Here is a 20,031-nt window from a genome sequence, read left to right as displayed (position 1 = left end):
AGCAGGACTGAGCTTTCCACTTCTTACTTTGTTCTGTTTTCTACCGAGGCATACAATATATGGTACTCTTTATAATGCCAGTATTTCAGAGATTGAGGTTGATGTCAGCTACCTACAAATTATGTCCAGTTAAACCATTGTAGAGTATCACTGAAAACAGAGGGTCCGTCTACAAGGTGATAATTTCAATAGCAAAGGGTGCCTATAATTCTCAGCTCCTTCAGCATCAGTCAAGAGGAGCAAGAGCTGTCTGCAGAAGAGAGTTGTGGCACTGGGATATTCATTCATAGGTTCAGAGATCCTCTTAGGAAGCTGCCACTGGCAAAGTGCCTTGGATAGATGGGGTTTAGCCCCCAGCAGACTGCTTGGTGCAGCTGGCAGTGGGGAAAAAAATAAAAGCCACAACTGTGTGTGGCAGTGATAATATTTCAGTTGGAAGGATCATTAAGGGCAGGTTTTTTTCTGACCTTTGAAAGGTACTATCAAATCTTGTAGCACAAACTACTGCTAAGTGACAAGATACTGCTACATATCTGATATATAACTCTGATTAAGAGAAACAGAAGCTATTTATCTCTACATTTGTATAGTGAGATGGAGAGAAAACCTTGGATGGAAAATAAAAGACAAGGTCATATCCTTTGTACTTCTTACAGCAAAAGTACTGCAGAGTTGGTTTCTCCTCTTCTGCTCAGCTTCACTTTGAATGTGCTGCAAGTATAGGCACTGCCACCAAAACTGGAAGATGTAAACAAGATTCAGAAAACTGATGCAAAGCTTAGAGTGGAAAATAGGACATTGTAACAGCCAGGAGTGGGTCCCACATAGTGCTCATGGGTGGCATGAGTTGGCAACCCAGGAGATAAAAGCACTGAGAGCAGAGAAGAGAATGGAGTAAACTCATCAGTTGCCTCCATGTTTCCCATGTGGCCCTGTGTCCCTTGCCAGGTTTTCTGCAGACAGTGGTCATACTCCCTCTGCTTGTCCCCAGCCTTCTGTTCCCTCACCCCTGCTCTCCTCAGCAGCCTTCTAGCCATTTCTGGGCTCCCTACCGGGCAGGGAGCTACTTAATCACCCAGGGCTGGCAGGCCTGTTCTGCTTCTTTGTGCAGAGCATAGAGCAAGGCCTGTCAGATGGCAGTAGCAACAGGAAACTGGAAAGAGATCAGTCACAGCGTTCTGCAACCAATCTATCTCAGGTGTTCTTTTTTAAAATAGGAACTTGCTGTTACGGTAAAGAAGTTCACTCCGTGGGACACAAGCTACCCTGCAGAGTAGTACAATGTGTCCTCATAAATGCAGAGAACAGGACAGGTTGCAGGGATCCCCAGATCTGCCCAAGCAGCATTTTTAAATTCACGGCCTGATTCTGAGAGGAACAGTATTTGCATATTTTGCTATATGCAGCTTAGGAAGCTGATGCAGAGAAAGCAGGAATTCTTATTCCAGTAGAACAAATGAATGCTATTCAGTTCTAAGTATTTTGAATTCCTAAATATAACTCTTCATGGAGTCAGCCAGGGGAAATAAATGGTCTGTGTCTCCAGGCTGATAGGTTTCCTGAAATTGGAAACTGAGGGATACCTAGTCCTCCTTACTGCAATTTTACCAGACCTCACTCTAAGATTCACAGCCCATTTTATCATTCGGCGTTGGTTTTGACTGACATCTGCTTTCCTCACTTTTTGTCAGTTATTAGGGATCAAGGGTGGTTAGTTCTTCAAACAGTTTTCAGTGACGATTTTATCGAAAAGTTTTCCCTATTTCAGACACTTCCAAGGGTGATGTAAAGTATCAATGCAGTACAATGAGTTGTATCAAATTCCTAACATCCTGAGGTACTCTGTAGTAATGGCCTCACTTGAGAAAGGACCTGCTATAAACTGAAATGATGGACTCATGCTTTGGTAGCTTTCCAGGTATTATCACCATTTTGGTACCAGAGCTGCTCTCAGGGACACAAAAATAAAATTATAAGAAAAGTTAAAAAAAAAAATTATAAGAACAGAAAGAAGAGAAAAAAAATCTTCCTTTTGTCTAACACATTTTTTTAATGTTTCTTTTTGTTAAACTCTATCCTTTAGAAAGTGGATGTTACCAGCAGGGCAGTTATGGAAATAATGGCAAAGACAATAGAATATCTCCAGCCCAATCCAGGTAACGTAATCTCACAATCTCACAGTACTTGCAGCACTTTTTGAAAATACTGCATACCTGGGCACCTGAGTATGGGGATGGGACGAGGACAGGCAGTCAGTTCGTTCATGAGTGAGGATCAGGATCAGACACGGTGAGTGTGTCTGCATGAGACATCTTTTTTCTTCTACAGTCCCAGTCATTCACCCTGTGTGAGGGAGAAGGACCAGGAAGTCCTTGGAGACCATGGGAGGAAAGACAAAGTTCTTAATCAGCTTCCTCCAGGGCATAAGAAGGAACTGTAACACTGCCTTTCACCTTGTCCTCTAGAGATTTCCCGTCGTCATTAGAGTTACTTAAAGGCAGGGTGCAAAAGAGCTGTCGATGCTGAACTGGAGAAAAGGGCAGAAAAATGGACATAATCAGAGATGACTAAATTGAACCTTCAAAGCAGAATTAAATGATTGGTTTTGATGGGGAGATGAAAGGAAGGTTTTGCGCTTGGGCTGATGGAGAGCTGCATGCTCCTCTCTTGACAAAGGATCCACATAAGAATGGGTGACCTGGAGCTGATATAATCAAATAAACCATTAAATTCAAGAACTTGAAGATTTCCATGGTGATCTAGGAAGATGAGGGGTTTTGAGACTAGCATAAGTCAATGCCAGCTTCACTGATAGGGTCAATGGAGTTACGCTTGTGCAAAATCAGTGTGGAGGTAAAATGAGGCCTTCCATTTATCATAATTGTCTTAAAGTTTCATGGAAGTACAGGCCAAATTAACTCATTCACTGTGAGGAATTTGTTTTCCTAATAGCTGGAAACAAATTTGAACAAGTGTGAAATATTTTAACGCCAGTGTGGTGAGGAAGGGCTGTTGCTGGTATAGCTTAATTGGTGATATTTTTAGGTTACACCACAGAGGAAAAGAAAGAATAATTTGATGATGCTACCAGTGGATTGAAAAAAAGAGGAATAATATTTACAAGTTTAAGAACCGCTAGAGAGAAAATAATGATGACTGGAACTGTTTCTATGTCAACAGATGAAACACAGTTTATGAGTTGAGTCCACAGCTTCATTGCTCATTGTCAACAAGTACTCTGCAGGGAAAGCAGTAGGATTGACAAACATTGTGGAGCTAGAGATAAAATTGTTAACTACTGTCAAGCTGCTGTTGTGCAACATCATATAGACTGAGTAATGAGCTTTGGCTCTTTAGTGCTTCTCCGGCTACCTTCCTGATACATCTGAGTGATTATGATTGCTGTGAATCATGAAAGAGTCTTACAAGAATGGCAGAGAGCAGAATTTCTGGAAGTAGCTAATGGTGTGATTTCAGGCACCTCAGGCTGTTGTAAGTTTGCAGTGCTGCTGCACAGCAGTTTTCCCCCTTCTTAAATACATTATCACTGAGGCACTACCACTGTTGCTGATTGGCTTAGCCTTAGGCAGTGATGGGTCTGACTTGGAGCCAACTGGCATTGGCTCTATCAGAGACAGGAGAAACTTCTCACAGAACCACCCCTGTAGCCTCCCTGCTACCAAACCCTTGCCGTGCAAACCCAATACAACAAAAAATGCTGATTTCCAGTATTTCCTGTTTGTTTTCTCATTTTCATAAAAAATAGAAACATTACATTGAAAAGGAGGAGGAAACTTAATGAGAAAAAAGTCTTTAACAGCAATATTTAACAGAAGACTTTCTTTAGAAGTTTGCCTGGGCTTGGTTGAAAGAAGAGGGTTTGGGATATAGCACACATTCCTTGATAAGTAAGATATGCCCTGAAAGCATCAATATGCTTGCATAACATAATACTGCAGTGCTAGAGATTGATTGTCTTCATGGTGTTTTAGAGGATCAATAAATTAATTACACAGCATTGTATAACTTCATGAAACTATTAACGAATGCTGGAAGAAAAACGAAAAGGAAAATGAGAAAAGGAAAATGAGAAAAGGAAATGGAAAGGGTAGGGAAGGGAAGGGAAAAGGATATTAAAGACAAAGGTGTATTTATTGAAAGAGATGTTGGGCTGGTGTTAGTGCAAATGAAAATTATAGCTTTTTAGACTTCCCAAATACATAAAAAACTTGAAGGGCAGCTGAAAATAACTAAAATTGAACTTGATGAAAACTCAAAGACTTTCCATGCATATGACCATAATTTTAATAAAAAAGGTGCAGGATGAACAAGATTGAAAGTATAAAGAATGAGCAATTGAAGCCACTGCTGAAGTTTCTTTCAAACTCTTTTGGCAGTGTTCTTATGATTCACCATGGCTTTGTTGGCACTTAATATTGAGTCATGAGCAACACCATGAAAGTCAATGTAAAGGAGAGGCAGTGCAACTGGGAAAAGAATTAAACTTTCAGGTCACTTCTATGTGGTGTTTTGTATATCTCTGCCTGCCCTCATGCAGGTTGAAACATAACATCAAGAAGAAAGCACGTGGCACTAGCACAATAAAGCAATAGAAATGAAAGGGCTCAGGATGGGATTTTGAGTTTGACTGAGCAAAAACTTACCTCTGCTCCCATTGTAGTTACTGGAATCAAATTTGAAAGAAGAAAAGTGGAATGAGACCACTCAGTGGGTGTATTCTAAGATATCCTACCAAATCAGGATTCTAATGTAATCATTATTAAATGATTAGATGAATCATTCAAGCATGAATTTTTCATTCTTACCTTTCTTCTCTTTATAATTTATTTATTGCCCTTCCCTTATTGTCCTTTAATCTTTTTAATTCCTTCCTGCACCTTTTGCTTTCTACTCTTACCTGCCTTTCCAGAATATAGCCACTTCTTTTTTTATATTACCTCTTATATTTTTTTCTTTTATTTCTGAATATACTCCCATTTGTTCCTATTTTAATTCAGCTTGCTGTCTCCATTCCCCTGACTGATTTTGTTTGTGCTTTGGTTTCTTTTGTGCTTCTGTATTTTCCCATTGCCACCACCATCTCAATGCCATTTTTAAAGGCCAGACACTTCATTAAAATGCAGTTTCTTGTAGTGAACAGTCAGCCAGTCTGCTGACTGTAGTTTTGTAGTGGGCAGAAACAGAAGGCATCAAGCAATTCAGATGCTGAAAAGCATGATCTGGTGGCACTCGAGGGTAGTGAGAAAGCTTGCAAAAATATAATTACTATATGTTAAAAGTATATTATCCTTTCATAGCTACTTCTCAGGCAGAATAAGAACTGTGATATTTGCCTGATTTTCCTGTGTCTGTTTCTTTGTCTATGTCTGTGCATACATTTGTATGTCACAAAGTGAAACATATTCAGCAACAAGAACCATCTCTTGATATGCAGTTTCAACAATAAAATAAGAGCAAAACACTTACTGACTGCAGTCTTCTAATGTTTTGTTATGTTGCAGCAATATATGCAAGGTTGCATTTTGACCAGTCAAGTCAGCACACAACAGTGTGAGCTACTAACGTTTTGTAAACAGAAGTCCTAACTCAAAAGAGCAACTAACAAAGTCAGGCCTTTGCAAGGAGGAAGGTAGAGCTTTCATAGCTTTCCTCCTGTAGCACACACCATAATTTAAGTAGAAACAGCCACTGAATCAGCTTTGCTGGCAATTGTATTAGCTGCAAAATTTTAAGTCAAGTGCCATTAATTAATTCACTCTATGCAGGCCATTCACATTCTGTAGCTGCAAAAATCCACTAAAGCATGTCATCAAAAAAAATAGGTCTTTTATTTTTGCTGTCTGTGTTTTCATTAATTATGATAATTGTGTGTTTGCTTCTGATCTGCAGTTGTGCATCTGAAATAAAATACAAGTTAGAGTACAGTTGAAAACCGTATTGAAGTAGGAGTTTCTCCAGACCCCTATAAAAAGAAAACAGTGCTTCAAATGTTGTTGGACATCGTGTTTGGGATCATGGGTTTTATTTAATATTCTACAACAGAAAAACTTTCAAACATTTGAAAAATGTGGGGGACCACAGTTTAATCTTGAGTGTACCTAGTCTCGACATTTTCTTGAGAGGAAAGCTTGCTCAATCTCCTGTCTATCTGGTATTTGAGGATTTTGAGATTAAGAATTTGAGAATAGCTTAAAGGTTTTTCTATCTGAGTTGTAGCATGTGTCAAACATGCTATCTTGGGAGTGTTCCTGGGCTTGCTTCCGTGCAAGTCATTTCAAAGAAAGCTTTGACTTACATTTCAGGACAGAGCCTTCTCACTGGCCTACCGGCAGAAGAAAAAAGCCTGCGATCAACAATATTTAATTCCTTTGCTCTAAAAATAGTGAATTACAGGGCTTAGTCCTACACTTAGATAATGTCCTTCAAACACAGTGTAGGTAGCTTAGATAAATCTAAGAGTGCTTTCCTGTCTGTGTAAGTCAAAGCATTGCACATTTGTAACCTCTGTCACTTGCCTGCTTCAGCTTCCAGAGCTAAACTCAGCATGATCAACACTATGTCAAAAATTCGAGGCCAGGAAAAGGGACCAGGTTATCCTCAGGCTGAAGCCTTGCTGGCAGATGCGATGCTGAAATTTGGCCGAGAGCTTGGAGAAGAATGCAACTTTGGTAACTTGATTACTTCCCTTTCTGTTATAATGCAATAAAAATGGTAGTAAAACTTATATAACTTTCATTGTTTAATTTTTGTGCTCTTACAAAGGACAAACTTCTGCAAGAAGCATCAGAATTCTGCTTCATCAGACTTCTCCTTTAAGGTTGGCCTAGGCATGTTAAATATCTTCTGCAGATTTGGACTAGTGATTTTTTTCTTGTGGCTGAAAGTTGAATTGTTTCCATTTGGGCCCATATCCGTATAGGCTTTAGGCTCTCTGTCATAGATTATGTTACTGGTGTTACGTTGGGATGAAAAATACATGTTCAGAATTTGTATTGTCTGTATGTACAGTAAAACCCTTTTGTTCTCAGAATCCTTATAATAAATGTTATTGTGTTCATTACTGGCAAGGAGTAAAGACTAATGAATTTTTCATAGACTTTGAGCTTTTTTCCTGACCAAATTCCACATTTTAAGGCACTAGTCAATACTCCTGTCTTACCTGTTTACCGCTTCTCCCTTCAAGGTTAAAATGAGTTTACACCCGCCTGAGTTAGAAATGTTAAACTGACACTTAACATTGTGTTCTTCAATGGTAAGGATCTAGCTAAAAGAGATTCACAACAGAATGCTTTGTCTTCCTGTTCTATTTGTGTGGACTTCTCTGTGACCATTTTTGTATGACAACACACAAGACCCTCAAATAGGACTGTGAAAATTCTATTTCCTATTTGAATCTTCATAAAATGTTGTTCCTGGTGCAAAGACATCTGCAATGGGAAAGGTACTTTATTGTTTTGTATAATTTACTAGTTAGTTTGGCAGATGTAGGTTGATTGTACTAAAGACTACTGAATTGTTTTTTTAATTGGTTGCATCTCATTTGCTAAATTTAAAACACAATTTTAAAGGGAAAATTAAGAACTAATAGAATTTAGTTTGTGCAAATTGCTGTATATTCCCTGATGATTGGAGTAGCATACACCAGAATAGATACAACAATTAGTTTCACATTCTTAACTAATAGCATCTATTATGGCTGTTTGTCACTCTTCATCCGGGTCTGGCATGCTCTTCAGTTTTGCAGTCCATTGCTGGCATCCCCTGCTTGGGAGACAAAGCTCTCATTTTCAGGTTTACAGACACTTTGTATTCTTTGAAAGTGGATTTTTTTTCCCACCAACATAAAACCTCAAACCAGGAAGGTATTTTTGAGCTTCTTGAATTGATTTTTATGCAGAGGCAGTAAACCAGAGTGGTAATTTTTGTAGCCCTCAAGTTAATCTTGGAGGAAATCTCAGAAGGGAGCTAATTCTTACTGAAGTTTATTAATTTGAGTACATGTATGAAGTCTGTAGTTTGTTTTATCAAAAAAAATTTTCATTTTAAAAAATTATGTGAAATTATTAAGAATTTTTACATTTGATACTGTCACCAGTCTCACTGATAAGAACAGGTAGATGCAGAATTGCATCAGTCTAGTGTCTGGTGACAGCAACACTGGGGCAAACAAAGGTAATTCTTTTCTAGCATGTTTGTTTCACCAGAGTGAGGAATGAACAGACAACGAAGGGAAGGAGACTGTCTGGATGCAGTGTGAATCCTCAAATTCAGCTGTGTCACAAGTCATAAAATCTGAGGGCTGCAGAAGTGTAAAATCCACGTTGCCCTTTCACACAGTGCATGACAAACAGTTTCTTTCATAAAGTTGAGACTTAAAATGAAATGCTAACTGAAATAGCCATGACTCAGTTTCATTCTACAGTGATGTCGAATTAAGTTATTTTGAGATAAACTGGGCATCTTTTTTTTTTCAGGACCAGCACTGGCAGATGTAGGAGAAGCTATGAAGGAGCTTTCTGAGGTCAAGGACTCTTTAGACATGGAAGTGAAACAAAACTTCATCGACCCACTTCAGAATCTCCATGACAAAGATCTGAGAGAAATACAGGTATTGCCCTCAATGTGGCATTTTAACTATGCCAAGTGTGCAGACTGTGTGAATGTTCAAAATTTATGTGACTTATGTAACATAAATTTAAAATGGGCTTTCTGATTTCCAGATGATCTGATTTTAGTCTCTTGACTTGAGTTTTAATTTTCAGTTGTCCTTCTTGATAGTTTAGAAAGGGAAAGATCAAAATTCTAACTTTTTTTGATGGCAGCATCATCAAGCTTATGCAAGCATGTGCACAGTACTCTAATCCTACCATTTTGAAAGCTATTTCACTAAATAGATGAACAGTTATTTACATTCCATTTTCTAGTGTATGATATGTGAAGGCATTTTGATAGTTGCCTCTAGACAGGCACTACTCTTTTGTCTGTATGAAGGCTGTGGCTGAAACATTCCCAGGAATTTTGAACACAAACACAGTTTGCATGAATTATGTAATTAGCAATCCAACAACCAGTCAGCACTTAGTGAGAAAAATCTGTTTGCACACATAGTTCTGTGGACACAACCTATTTTATAACAGTGGAAATAAAAGTGCCTCCCAGTTCAGCACATGCTTATTTGTGTAAATAACTGTTATTCTCAGAGCTCAGTAAAGCTTTCATAATGTTATATATAAGTGGAAGAAAGATATCTTTGGCAGTTTGATGTAATTTACAAAGTTGACAAAGTTATAAATATCATAATAGATGATAAATCAATTCTTCTGAGTGAAAGTAAACACCTGAAGTATTCATGCTTATGGTGGTAGCCATTAACTTTTGGTCAGCGTGATGTGGCAGCTGCAGATTGGCATGAATGTTATGTCAGGTAACAATCTAGAAGACCTTTAATAAAAGATAACATTAAAGTCCTTTGGTGGTCTGATGGAAATTATAAGAATATTTTCTGTGTTCCTTTGTTTATGAGAACTGGTATACAAACAGGAATGTACTAACTTGTGCTTTTAATAGACTTTTCTTTTAAAGATTTAGGGGGAAACCATAGTGTTTAGGTAATTCTGCACCAGTTAAAGAGCTAGAAACTTGCGTAGCTTTTATACAGGTGGCAATTGCACTTACCCATTCCACATGGCCTTTTTTCAATGTTGAAGATGTATCATTTAGATAGCAGTGCACCATGGCTTCTTAAATTATATATAAAACCACCTACTTAATTTTTCTGTATTTCTTCTCTCTGGGGAAGGGTTGATATACAGCAAACAGCAGATGCTTTCAAATGTACAATGTACATGGACTACCTGATTACAATGAAGGAGAGTTGGCAAACGGCCTTTATTCTTTGCTTGCAATTTTGTTTTTGTGTTTTAGCATCACCTTAAGAAAATGGAGGGTCGGCGCCTGGATTTTGATTACAAAAAGAAAAGACAGGGCAAGCTCCCTGATGAAGAACTTCGCCAAGCTCTGGAAAAATTCGATGAATCAAAAGAAATTGCTGAGTCAAGCATGTTCAACCTTCTGGAGATGGATGTGAGATATCCATTGTTAATCACAGACCTGAATCTTAAAAAGAGAAAGATACTGGTTCAACAGTAAAGGCAGTCAAAAACTTGAAAGCCTTATTAAATCCATGACACCACAGATTAGTGTCATTGTAAAATGGGAAAGCACATGCCTCCTTGGTGGACTCAGTGAGAGCCTCAGAAGCTATAGTAATGTACAGCATGCACATGTAAGACTAACTTTATAGGTATATTTTAGGTAACTAAGCTAAAGAACATAAATCCTCTGTAGCATCATTGTACTTCCTAACTCCATGGTGTTACTTACAAAAACAAAATATCTTCCTTCATAGAGTTATGCAAATGTAAGTAATGACTTTTACGTGGCTGTGGTTTTAGGGTTTGAGCCCAGGCTTTTGCTCAAGTGTGTGGGCTGCTGAGAGGATTATGAACTCACAGCCCCCGTGGTGTCTGCTGTAATCAGATGAAATGGTGAATAGAAAAGCCACAGTTAATGTGGCTGCTCAAATCTGGCTCTGCAGCATATTTTTTGCTTACAGACTGGTTTAGGATTGAGCATCTATTAGGTTTTTTTTTAATCTTCTATTTATAATTAATGTTGAAACTCTAAAATCAATCAAGAAGAAAAATTTATCTCATTTGGAGAGCAAAACATCTCAGCTGAAGTCTTTCCTACAGAATACATGGTCAAAGGAAGCTCAGTTTAAATGTTTCTGTTTAAGTCAATGGATTTATTTAAAGTTCAAATACACACCTAATTTAATTAATTAAGAATTCTTCTGTTATCAGATTACTGTATAGGGACCATAACAAACCTGAAAATATTGGCGTGTTAGAAATTAATGATAGCTGTACTGAAATGGGAGAATTATAACAAGTTTGTAGTTTTAATCCTTGTAGTAACATCTAATCCCATGTGGCCAGGTAGTGCTGGCCTGCATTATACCTTTACGGCATTGGGTATTATGGAAACTGCTAGCAATTGCACTGCCCACACAAGAGTTTTGGGTTATTTTCCCTCATGAAGTAGAATTGTATTTGCCTTCTCTACAAATATTAGGCAGTCAAGAGGATGCAGTATCTTACTGTTTTGGTCTTCTTCAAAGGCCAGAATACAACAGAAGCATGACCAAGTCTCTATGGTTTTGTGTCCCTCAAAGGCAGGGAGAGAGAAGGTGTATTATGCTCTTATTACATTCTCATTTTTGCTTTCATAGTGTTTGCTGAATTAGGTAGGTCAAATCAACCATGGAGATGATCAGTGGAGAAGAGCTGCAATTACCATTCCAGATGAGGTCATAAACAGACATGGTAATTAATAAAGACTGATATGTAACTATTTATGAACTACAAAGATGAATCAAGTTTTTAGAGAGATAAGTAAAACTGCCTTTGCAGTGTCAGTGTGACAGTGATCTTTACTCACTATTGCTGAACTGTTAGTACTCACCTAAGATGTACTGTTTTAATGTCAATCCTCAGATAGAACAAGTGAGCCAGCTTTCTGCTCTTGTACAAGCCCAGCTGGAGTACCACAAGCAGGCCACACAGATCCTACAGCGAGTTACTTCTAAGCTGGAAGATAGGTAATGCACTTTTTGTAAGTTTGTTGAATTGTGGGGTTTTTTTGTTTTAGAGAGGCAGAAAACCTATGAAAAGAATGCAACGCTGTTGTTTTTTTTTCAACTTGGTAATGTTTGTGAAAACAAGGGTCATTTCATTAGGCAATTGCAAGCTGAGTTTTATAGGTTTTGGAGACGTATATGCTTCTGCATATGACTGAATGAGAACTGAGCTCAGGAAAGCATCTCAGCCTGACAGTAAAGCTGTTATGTGATTTAACTGAAATATAAATATTGGAAGTCAGTGAGACTTACAAATTTGTATTCCTTACTATTCCTGCATGTATTCACAAAGTAGTCTTTTGGAGAGAAGATGGTAATGATTGCTATTAAAAAAGACTATCTTGTTACATTCTCATCTACTTAAAGATCTACCTGAGCCAGGTGGTGAGACCCCCATAATTTGCCACCTTATTAAATACTAATTTTTTTTCAGCTTTATTGTCAGATCAAACCTTATACAGGGATTTACTGAGTTTACCTCTTCCATACCTTCTTCTGTAACTGTGAATGCTATCTCAGAATTGATATAGTATCTTTTCAAGATAATTTTATATTTTTTAGTTTGGAATTTTAGTTTTTATCAACACAAAACAAGTTGTACTGCCTAGAAATGAGAAAAAGAATATTTGTAAAAGTTTATCAGCTTCCCACATGCACATTCTTCTTCAAGGAAACATAACATACAGGAAAGATTTTTTCAGTCTACATGGTTCTGGAAAACTCCTAAAAGCTGAATGTAATTCCCAAGAGCAGATAATGTTCACCTACTGTGTGAAGCAGAGCTTTTCGTTGTGCATTATTCTTTGCTGTTTTCTGATGTCATTAGCGTAGACACAGTTTCTGGTACTACTGGGTCTGTCGGTGTTTATTTTCTCAGAGCACACAGTCTGTAAACCTCATCTAGTTCTAAGTCTTAAAATTACTTTACAATTAGGAGCAGCATTTGTTTTGGTAGGTAAGGCTGCCCAGCAGGCTGTTTCTGGATATAGTTTACAATGCTGTCTAAACAGTTAACAGAATTATTTTCAGCGCTTCTCAATGAATACTGCAAATCACTTACTTTACAGAAGCATTAAAAAAACCTCAGGAACAGGTGGGTTGTTCCGCTGTCCATAAGTTACACCATAAAATGAACATACCTCTCTCTACAACAGATTTATCTTCCTGTATCAATTCAGATAATCCTTTACCGTTCTGAAATTTCTGCTAAACAGTGTCTTTTCTTTAAATTTCAGCTCTGCATAGTTTTAGTTTTTCAAGAACATTGCATCAGACTGCTATTATAGATCAGCTAAAGCAAATAATTTGCATAAACTTACTGTGCACCTCTAATTGTAAAGAGTCTGCTGCCTAAATTGTCCTTTGTCCACAGCACTGTGATATGCTCATGCCAGGGATTAAGCAGGGATGTAGAGCTGTTACTATGTGAACTAATCTTTTCCTGCTGGTGATACGCAGGTGGCAAAGTATGCATGGCCCTGGTTTTGGGGAGTTGTTTTTTTGACCATATGGACCAGAAAATAAATAATGCTTTACTTTTAAACTGAGCAGATTTGTTACTCTTTACTCTCAGTGATGTCTGCAGCACAAACTGCTTGTTTTCTAGATACTTTTTAAAAGATGTGAATGAAACTTGTTTGTGCTGTTGTTTGGCATGTACAATGTCTTCTAACAGCTAAGACTGTTCGGTTTAAAGTATTAACCAAATAATTTAAAAATAATAGAAGTTAAGACTGCAAAAAAAGCATGAAAAAGATTAGAAATGCACTTGAGTCTTCTTTCTGGGCCCTTTAGATTAGGCTTCAAAACTTTCTTCAAGAACTACAAGTGCAAGAATTTTCATTTTTCTTCTACACATTAATGGAAAGCATAAACTTCCTTAAAATACCAGGATTCCAGGAACTGGGACTTTATAAACTTGTCAGACATTGGGAGACTTGCAATAAAATTAATACAATCTTGAAAGTCAGCAAAGCCTTTTCCTTTTAATCTCTTTTTCGTCAAGCAAAAGGGGGCTGCAGTTTTCAAGACGGTAATGTGACAGAGCAGCTGGGAATCCGGAATGGTTTCCCTGGAGATGTTTCTTTTCTTGAGAAACATGTCTCATGCTGAGCTTTTGGGTAATTTTTAGCAAGTCACTAGAACTGTCGCCTTCTAGTTCATAATCTGCAAAAAAATGTTTATTTCACTGAAAGATTAAGTGTAATAGCACTTGTTTAAGTCTTTCATTAAAACTTTACTGTTTTGAAAAAGTAAGTTCTGTTAATGAGTGAAACATAGCAGAGCCTTTTTATTTAAGTTTATTTTGACAGCTTCATTAATTTATGTTTTTAATATGATTTTTTTATGAAAAAGAAAAGCAGTCTCTGGGGACTGACTAATATTGATAATGTTTTGGATGGTGAGGAAACCATTGTTATCAGAACCAAAAGTGTTTAAGTTAGAAGCAGATTTTTTCAACAGATAAATCAAATGTGCTACCAAGAGCAAGTCTGGGGCAGATCTGGAGGAGATCAGAGAAACAGACTTGTCCTTTAAATACAGAGGTCTTGATCCAAGTATTCTTCCAGATGCAGTATGAGAAATATATGTGGCAGTTGTTAATCTGCTGCTAATCTTAAACTGCTCTGATCCTGTTATCATCTCATATTGGATTTTACCCTGGAATCTGAAAATGTATCCTTTCCTAGGAATTCTGGATTTCTCAATTAGAAGAATAAGTTGAAATGAATGTTGCACAGTATTTTTATTTTGAAAGTCGGAAAACTGGAGCTGCATGCCTTTGTGAACCAAGTATTCCAAATTACAAATGAACTAGTCTACAACTGAATTAGTTCCATTCCCACACAGTCTCCTCACAAAATGACAGGAGTTGGCATCAACCAACTTCGTAGTTAAGGCTTGCCAGAGATCAAAAATCAAGCTAAAAATAGAGGCAGAGATGTTTGCACAGCCCTTCTGTAAGCATTGCCTATCATGCTCTTTGTTATTGTTAGACTAAAGGAAGACAGACAAAATGCTAGGTTCCTGTGGGGAAAGAAAAACTAATAACCTCATGACATAGGTATATCAGGTGGGTTTTGGTAATTTAAGCTAATGTTATAAACAAAAAATTACTCCAAATGCCAAAAATTGTTTAGTCTGGATGGTTGGTGGATGGGAATTTCAGGCATGGAAATAAATACGTTTGATGCATCTCATCTGTTAACAAGAAACTGGCATTTAACTTCATGTTTTGGCAGAATAAAAGAGGCATCATCTCAGCCCAGGAGAGAATATCAGCCCAAACCCCGTATGAGCCTGGATTTCACAACTGGTGACAATGCTCAGCACAATGGAGGACTATCCCATGCCACCACACCCAAACCATCAGGTAATGGTAGTAGTGAGGTGAGAAGCAAAGCCAATTCTGTCTGAGGTTTTGCTACAATGCAGAAGGTCCATGCTTTCTTCTAGAGATTAGTCTGTCCACATTGGGGGAAGATGAGAATGAGGATAGTATAGGAGAGACCTATGTGAACTGTTGTTTCTTTGTAAAGTGTTCACATCCTCAGGCAGAACAGGGGTGGATGGATCATCCATGGCTTTAGATGTGCCTTTGGGTCAAAAATTTCCTTAGTCCTGGAAGCTTGAAGACATGCTGGCCATACTAAATTCACCTGGAAATACAGATATTTACAAAATAGGCATTTAGAAAACCAAAGTTTTTAATGAAACTGGAAGTTTTTAATGAAAATGCAGAACCTTGACCCCCCAGAAAACCTTAATAACCTTATCCTGTTTTTTTAAAATGAGGTATTCCAATACAAAGAACCTGAAAGTAAAAATCACTAAAAAGAAAAACAAAGCCATGTCATTTTTTTTTTTTTGGCCAACTGGGAGTGGCACAGGCAAAATTAAGCATTTATATGACTGTGCATAATCATTATTTTAAAGAAGTGTTTATTTTGTATCAGCACATACTAAGAAAGCCGCATTATTTGTTTCTCAAGGTAGTTGTTATCACGTGTTATGGTAAGGACTATTCTCTGTGCAGAACCTGACCTCAGTGACAGTTTCTTCCACCTTCAAGACTGGATTTTTTTCACTAGATTTTTAATCAGGATTTCCTTCCTTCCCATCACGTGCTGATGTGAATTTTTTATAATCTCCCAGATATAGACTGGAACAGTATCTCCATTTGGATACTGCAACTGGAAATTGCATTGCATAATCTTGCAAACCTCTGCTAATGTCACTATGCTACAGAGGAGGGACATAAAATGGAGATTCCTTGTGCCTGAGCATGGCTTAAGTCTTCCATACTAAAGCTTTCCTCATGCCACCAGTACTACTTCACTTCTTTTTTGTTGTGTCATGAACACTTCTTTGTGCAAAGACAGTGCAGACTGATGTTCCTGTGTCTCTTCAGCACTGGTGTTTTCCTCTTCAGAGAGCAGTATTTAGTATTTTCTTCTATAGGGGTTCTTTCTTTTCAAGTACTTATTGCTTCTAGAGAAATGCTGCCTTCTTTGAAAATTCTTTAATCTATGTTTGGATTGGTTCATTCAACGCTCTTAAATTCTGTGGTCATTGAAGTTTCTTTACTAAGTTTCTTTACTTCTAAATTTAAGCTGGTAGCAATGAGGATACCAAACATGCACTGTAAGGCTTGTTGATGCCAGCAAAATAGTCTTTGTGACAAATAGAGTGAAATATACTGCAAGTAGTAATGTAAAGAAATGAAAGAAGGCTTCACTACAGAATTTAATGAATTAAATCTGGTATTTGAAAAACTTGCTGTATTGACATCTATAGAAATGTAAAAGAGCTCAAGCTCTTCTAGCCATAGTGAGTGGTTGAAATGGATATGAAAAAAGTTCAAATCTGAAACTTATTCATCCTGAAGCCTATATACATGAAAAAGCTGAAATACGTATTCCTAGAAGTGGTGGTGGCAGTTCATTTTGATCATTGGAAGTGCATGAACTTTTACTATGGAAAGTCAGGGAGGGATATAAGATTTCTTACAGTGTAGTGCTGCTAAATCCTAAATATTTTGACCAGTAACAATTTTGCTTTTGGTAGGCTTGAAGCTACAGAAACTTTGGGGGCAGGGGGCAGAGGGAATACAGGGGATGGGAGGAATATTTAGTAATTTTATGTAACGTATGAAAATCTTATGTAACTAATGGCTTATAATAATATCCATTAACCATCCTAAAGGGTTTGTGGTCAGATGCTCATGAACTAACATATTAGAAAAAATTCAGTTTCAAACTTGCTCTAAATCTGTTCTGGTTGCTCTGCAGTCAAGTGTTCTGTTGGAATGGGAAAAAAAGATCTTTGGAAACCTCATACTAAAATGCAGAGGATTAGGAGCAGATACAGTGGTTTACAGTATAGCTGTACCAGTGAAGTTTCAACAGAAAGGCCAAAGAAGCAGTTTTACCTTCAGTGTCGTTTTAAGTTCCCCTTACACTACTTACCTGAGGTAAATAGACAAAGCATCTCTGTGCCAATAAAGCTGGAAATACATCAGGGCTTTTACTTCATTTTTTCTGTTTTGTAAGCAGGTAGAAGTTAGTTTCCAAACTGATCATAGTCACGCATTTACACATGTAAGCTTGACTGTAGCTTGGTTCTTTTAAGATTCTCAGACATTTACTAGCAGTCACGTATGAAAATGAAGGCTGTCAAAAGCTGATAGCTGTCTTCTAATCAAGTTTAGGAAACCAAATTTAGATGTTATCAAAGAACTGTCATCAACATTGGAGTAATATCAGAAACAGCAAATTCTGTAGTAGGGACAATGATAGAAAAGGATACTTGTAACTGTTAAGATTTTTAAGCACATTGTTTCTTTGTGTATTTTTGTTTTTCTCCATAGGTGTTCACATGGATCAGCCATGCTGCCGAGCTCTGTATGACTTTGAACCAGAAAATGAAGGGGAGCTGGGATTTAAGGAGGGTGATATCATTACCCTCACTAACCAGATTGATGAAAACTGGTATGAGGGGATGCTTCATGGCCAGTCAGGTTTCTTCCCCATCAATTATGTTGATATTCTAGTTCCATTACCCAATTAGGATGGCTGATCCACCACCTCTGACCCAGATAGTTGTGTCAGTACCACTGCTTTCAAAATGCTGCTTCTTACACCTTACAAGTGCAAAATGCAGTGGTTAGAGTCATCACTTCCCACTGAGCATCTTTGGTTTACATGTTGTCATACCATGTGGTGGTGATGCGTGGTATCTTCTGAGCCAGCATAGCATGGGTTACTTTATTGACCATTCTGGCCTGGTGGTAGCCAGAGCCATTACTGAGATGAAGCTGGGAAGATGATGGCAAGCGAAGTGGGTAACTCATAGTGAAGTAGCAGGAAGTGAAGGTGGTATTGGGAAGATAATGTCTATCACCACTGTATTACTTTTTAGTCTTAGTTCTCTATAGAAAGAGGGAAAAGTTCTTGCCATGCCATTTTTCCCTTCCTAATGATACAGTTCACGCAGGTCTAACATTGACTAACCGGAATTGTATCTTCCAACCAAACTGGCTTGCTGTTCTCACAGAGACAGTGTAAGTGTAGACCCTCCAGTTTCTCAGAAAGTGAACCACTGTACCTTGTCCTGCTGCTCTCTGCTCATTTTTATATTCTTAATTATTGTTAAGAGGCCTATTTCCATCCAGAGTTAAACTGTAAACCATAAAATGGGGATTCCTGTAGTAAAAACCTTGGACCACAAAGCACCTGAATTTGCCCTTCAGGAACTTTGAGCATGCTCACCAAAATGCCAGTAAGAGGGCAAGATGGGGAATAAAACTGGCATTTGTTAACTGCTTCTTATCAAGTCTTGGCACAAAATCATGCTGCTTAAGCACCAGATATCCTTTGTAAACTCATTCACTGAGGAATACAATAACCAGCCAAACATGACTCTCACTTCATTTCTTTCTGTCTACCATGTGTTCTTCGAACATCATTTGTGCATATTCTGCCCTCAATGAGGACTAAATAAAACTTATCTTTTTGTGTTGAGCAATTAAAGACATGTGGCTGTATATGCAAAAACATTTCCCATATGTTTAGTTGGTTCCTTGTGTTCCTCCTTCCTGCACTTTGTGTGTACAGTGCTGTGCCTAGCTTCTTGGCATTCTTTTGGTAACAGTTGCAAAAGTTCTGTTAGTTTAGTTACCCAGAGTTCTATTTATCTAAATTGTACAGACTCTTTCAGAGGTTTAATGTGCCGCTTCAAATGTGCCACTTCAGTACTGAATGATGTGAAATCAAGACAATTCCCTACTGCTTAATGTATGAACTATATCATGGAAAGCATCGATATTTCAAATAAATGCTGAAAGAATAACTAGAATAATGCTGTGGATTGTTATTTTGTTGCTTTCAAATCTGTTGTGGTAACTTCAGTTAACAAGAATTTTTTTTAAGAAGGCATATTCCTCATTTCTTGCAAATGTGAAAAATATTTTTTGTCAGTTTATTGCTTCAGTCAACTAAAACTCATATGTATAATAGCCCTCATAAACAGGATAAACTGACCACTGAGCACATTAAATTAATGTCATGGTAACCAGCATGCAATCTTGTGGATGCAGGTTGTTTCTCATTAAAGAATACTGGTGTTCATAAAACCCCTAGTAAAGCTTAAAGACATGGTAACTTATAATTTATTTTTTTCTTTCATAGGACACAGCATTTTATTTCATTTTATATTCTTTGTTGAATGCATATTTTGGTGGGTAGCCTTGGCAAAGAGCCAAACACCCACCCAGCTCCTCATTCAGTCTTCCTTTTCAGTGGGAGGATAAGCGAGCTCGTGGGTTGATCTAGAGACAGGGAGATTCCTTACCAGTCACCATCACAAGGAAAACAGACTTGGATAAAACTAATTTATTAACAATTAAGGTAGGTTCACATAGAGAGAAACAAAAAAGACAAACATTAAACTAGTACCTTTCTTGCCCCACTTCCCAAGCTCAAATTCACTCCCTCACTCTTCCCCATCAGCAGCGCAGGGAGATGTGGATTTATGGTCAGTCTGCTCCTCTCTGCTGCTCCTTCCCCCTCGTGGTTTTCCCCTGTTCCAGCTGTGGGTCCCTGTACAAGCTGTGGTGTGAATATCTGCAGGTGTGCCATGAACTGCTTCCTTCTCATCCTTCCTTGACCTTGGTGTTCCCTCTGCTGTTTCTTGCTTTTTTTATTCTTCCCCTTCTCCTCTGTCTGCCCAGTGTGTTTTGTCCTCTTTGAGGTGCCATCATCTTGCCTGAGGGGCTCATCCATGTCCTGTGGTGAGTCCGCTGGAGCTGG

At 37.9% G+C, this 20,031-nt stretch overlaps 1 protein-coding gene across 1 annotated transcript in view; it reads left to right on the top strand.

Moving 5' to 3' along the window:
- Positions 1 to 19,078, top strand: part of SH3GL2 (SH3-domain GRB2-like 2) — a 19,272-nt gene extending 194 nt beyond the window's left edge. Inside the window, exons 2-8 of the mRNA XM_010188491.1 lie at positions 2,084 to 2,156; positions 6,546 to 6,689; positions 8,496 to 8,629; positions 9,946 to 10,104; positions 11,580 to 11,683; positions 14,965 to 15,095; positions 17,592 to 19,078. Of these exons, the coding sequence (XP_010186793.1) occupies positions 2,084 to 2,156; positions 6,546 to 6,689; positions 8,496 to 8,629; positions 9,946 to 10,104; positions 11,580 to 11,683; positions 14,965 to 15,095; positions 17,592 to 17,791 (945 nt within the window). The 3' untranslated portion in view covers positions 17,792 to 19,078. The remainder of the gene's footprint in view (positions 1 to 2,083; positions 2,157 to 6,545; positions 6,690 to 8,495; positions 8,630 to 9,945; positions 10,105 to 11,579; positions 11,684 to 14,964; positions 15,096 to 17,591) is intronic.
- The last annotated feature ends 953 nt before the right edge of the window (positions 19,079 to 20,031 follow it).

This window comes from Mesitornis unicolor, unplaced genomic scaffold, assembly GCF_000695765.1.
Source record: "Mesitornis unicolor isolate BGI_N332 unplaced genomic scaffold, ASM69576v1 scaffold39477, whole genome shotgun sequence".
Lineage (NCBI taxonomy): Eukaryota > Metazoa > Chordata > Aves > Mesitornithiformes > Mesitornithidae > Mesitornis > Mesitornis unicolor.
Note: the sequence above shows the minus strand (reverse complement) of the source record. Positions and strands in the feature narration are given on the sequence as shown.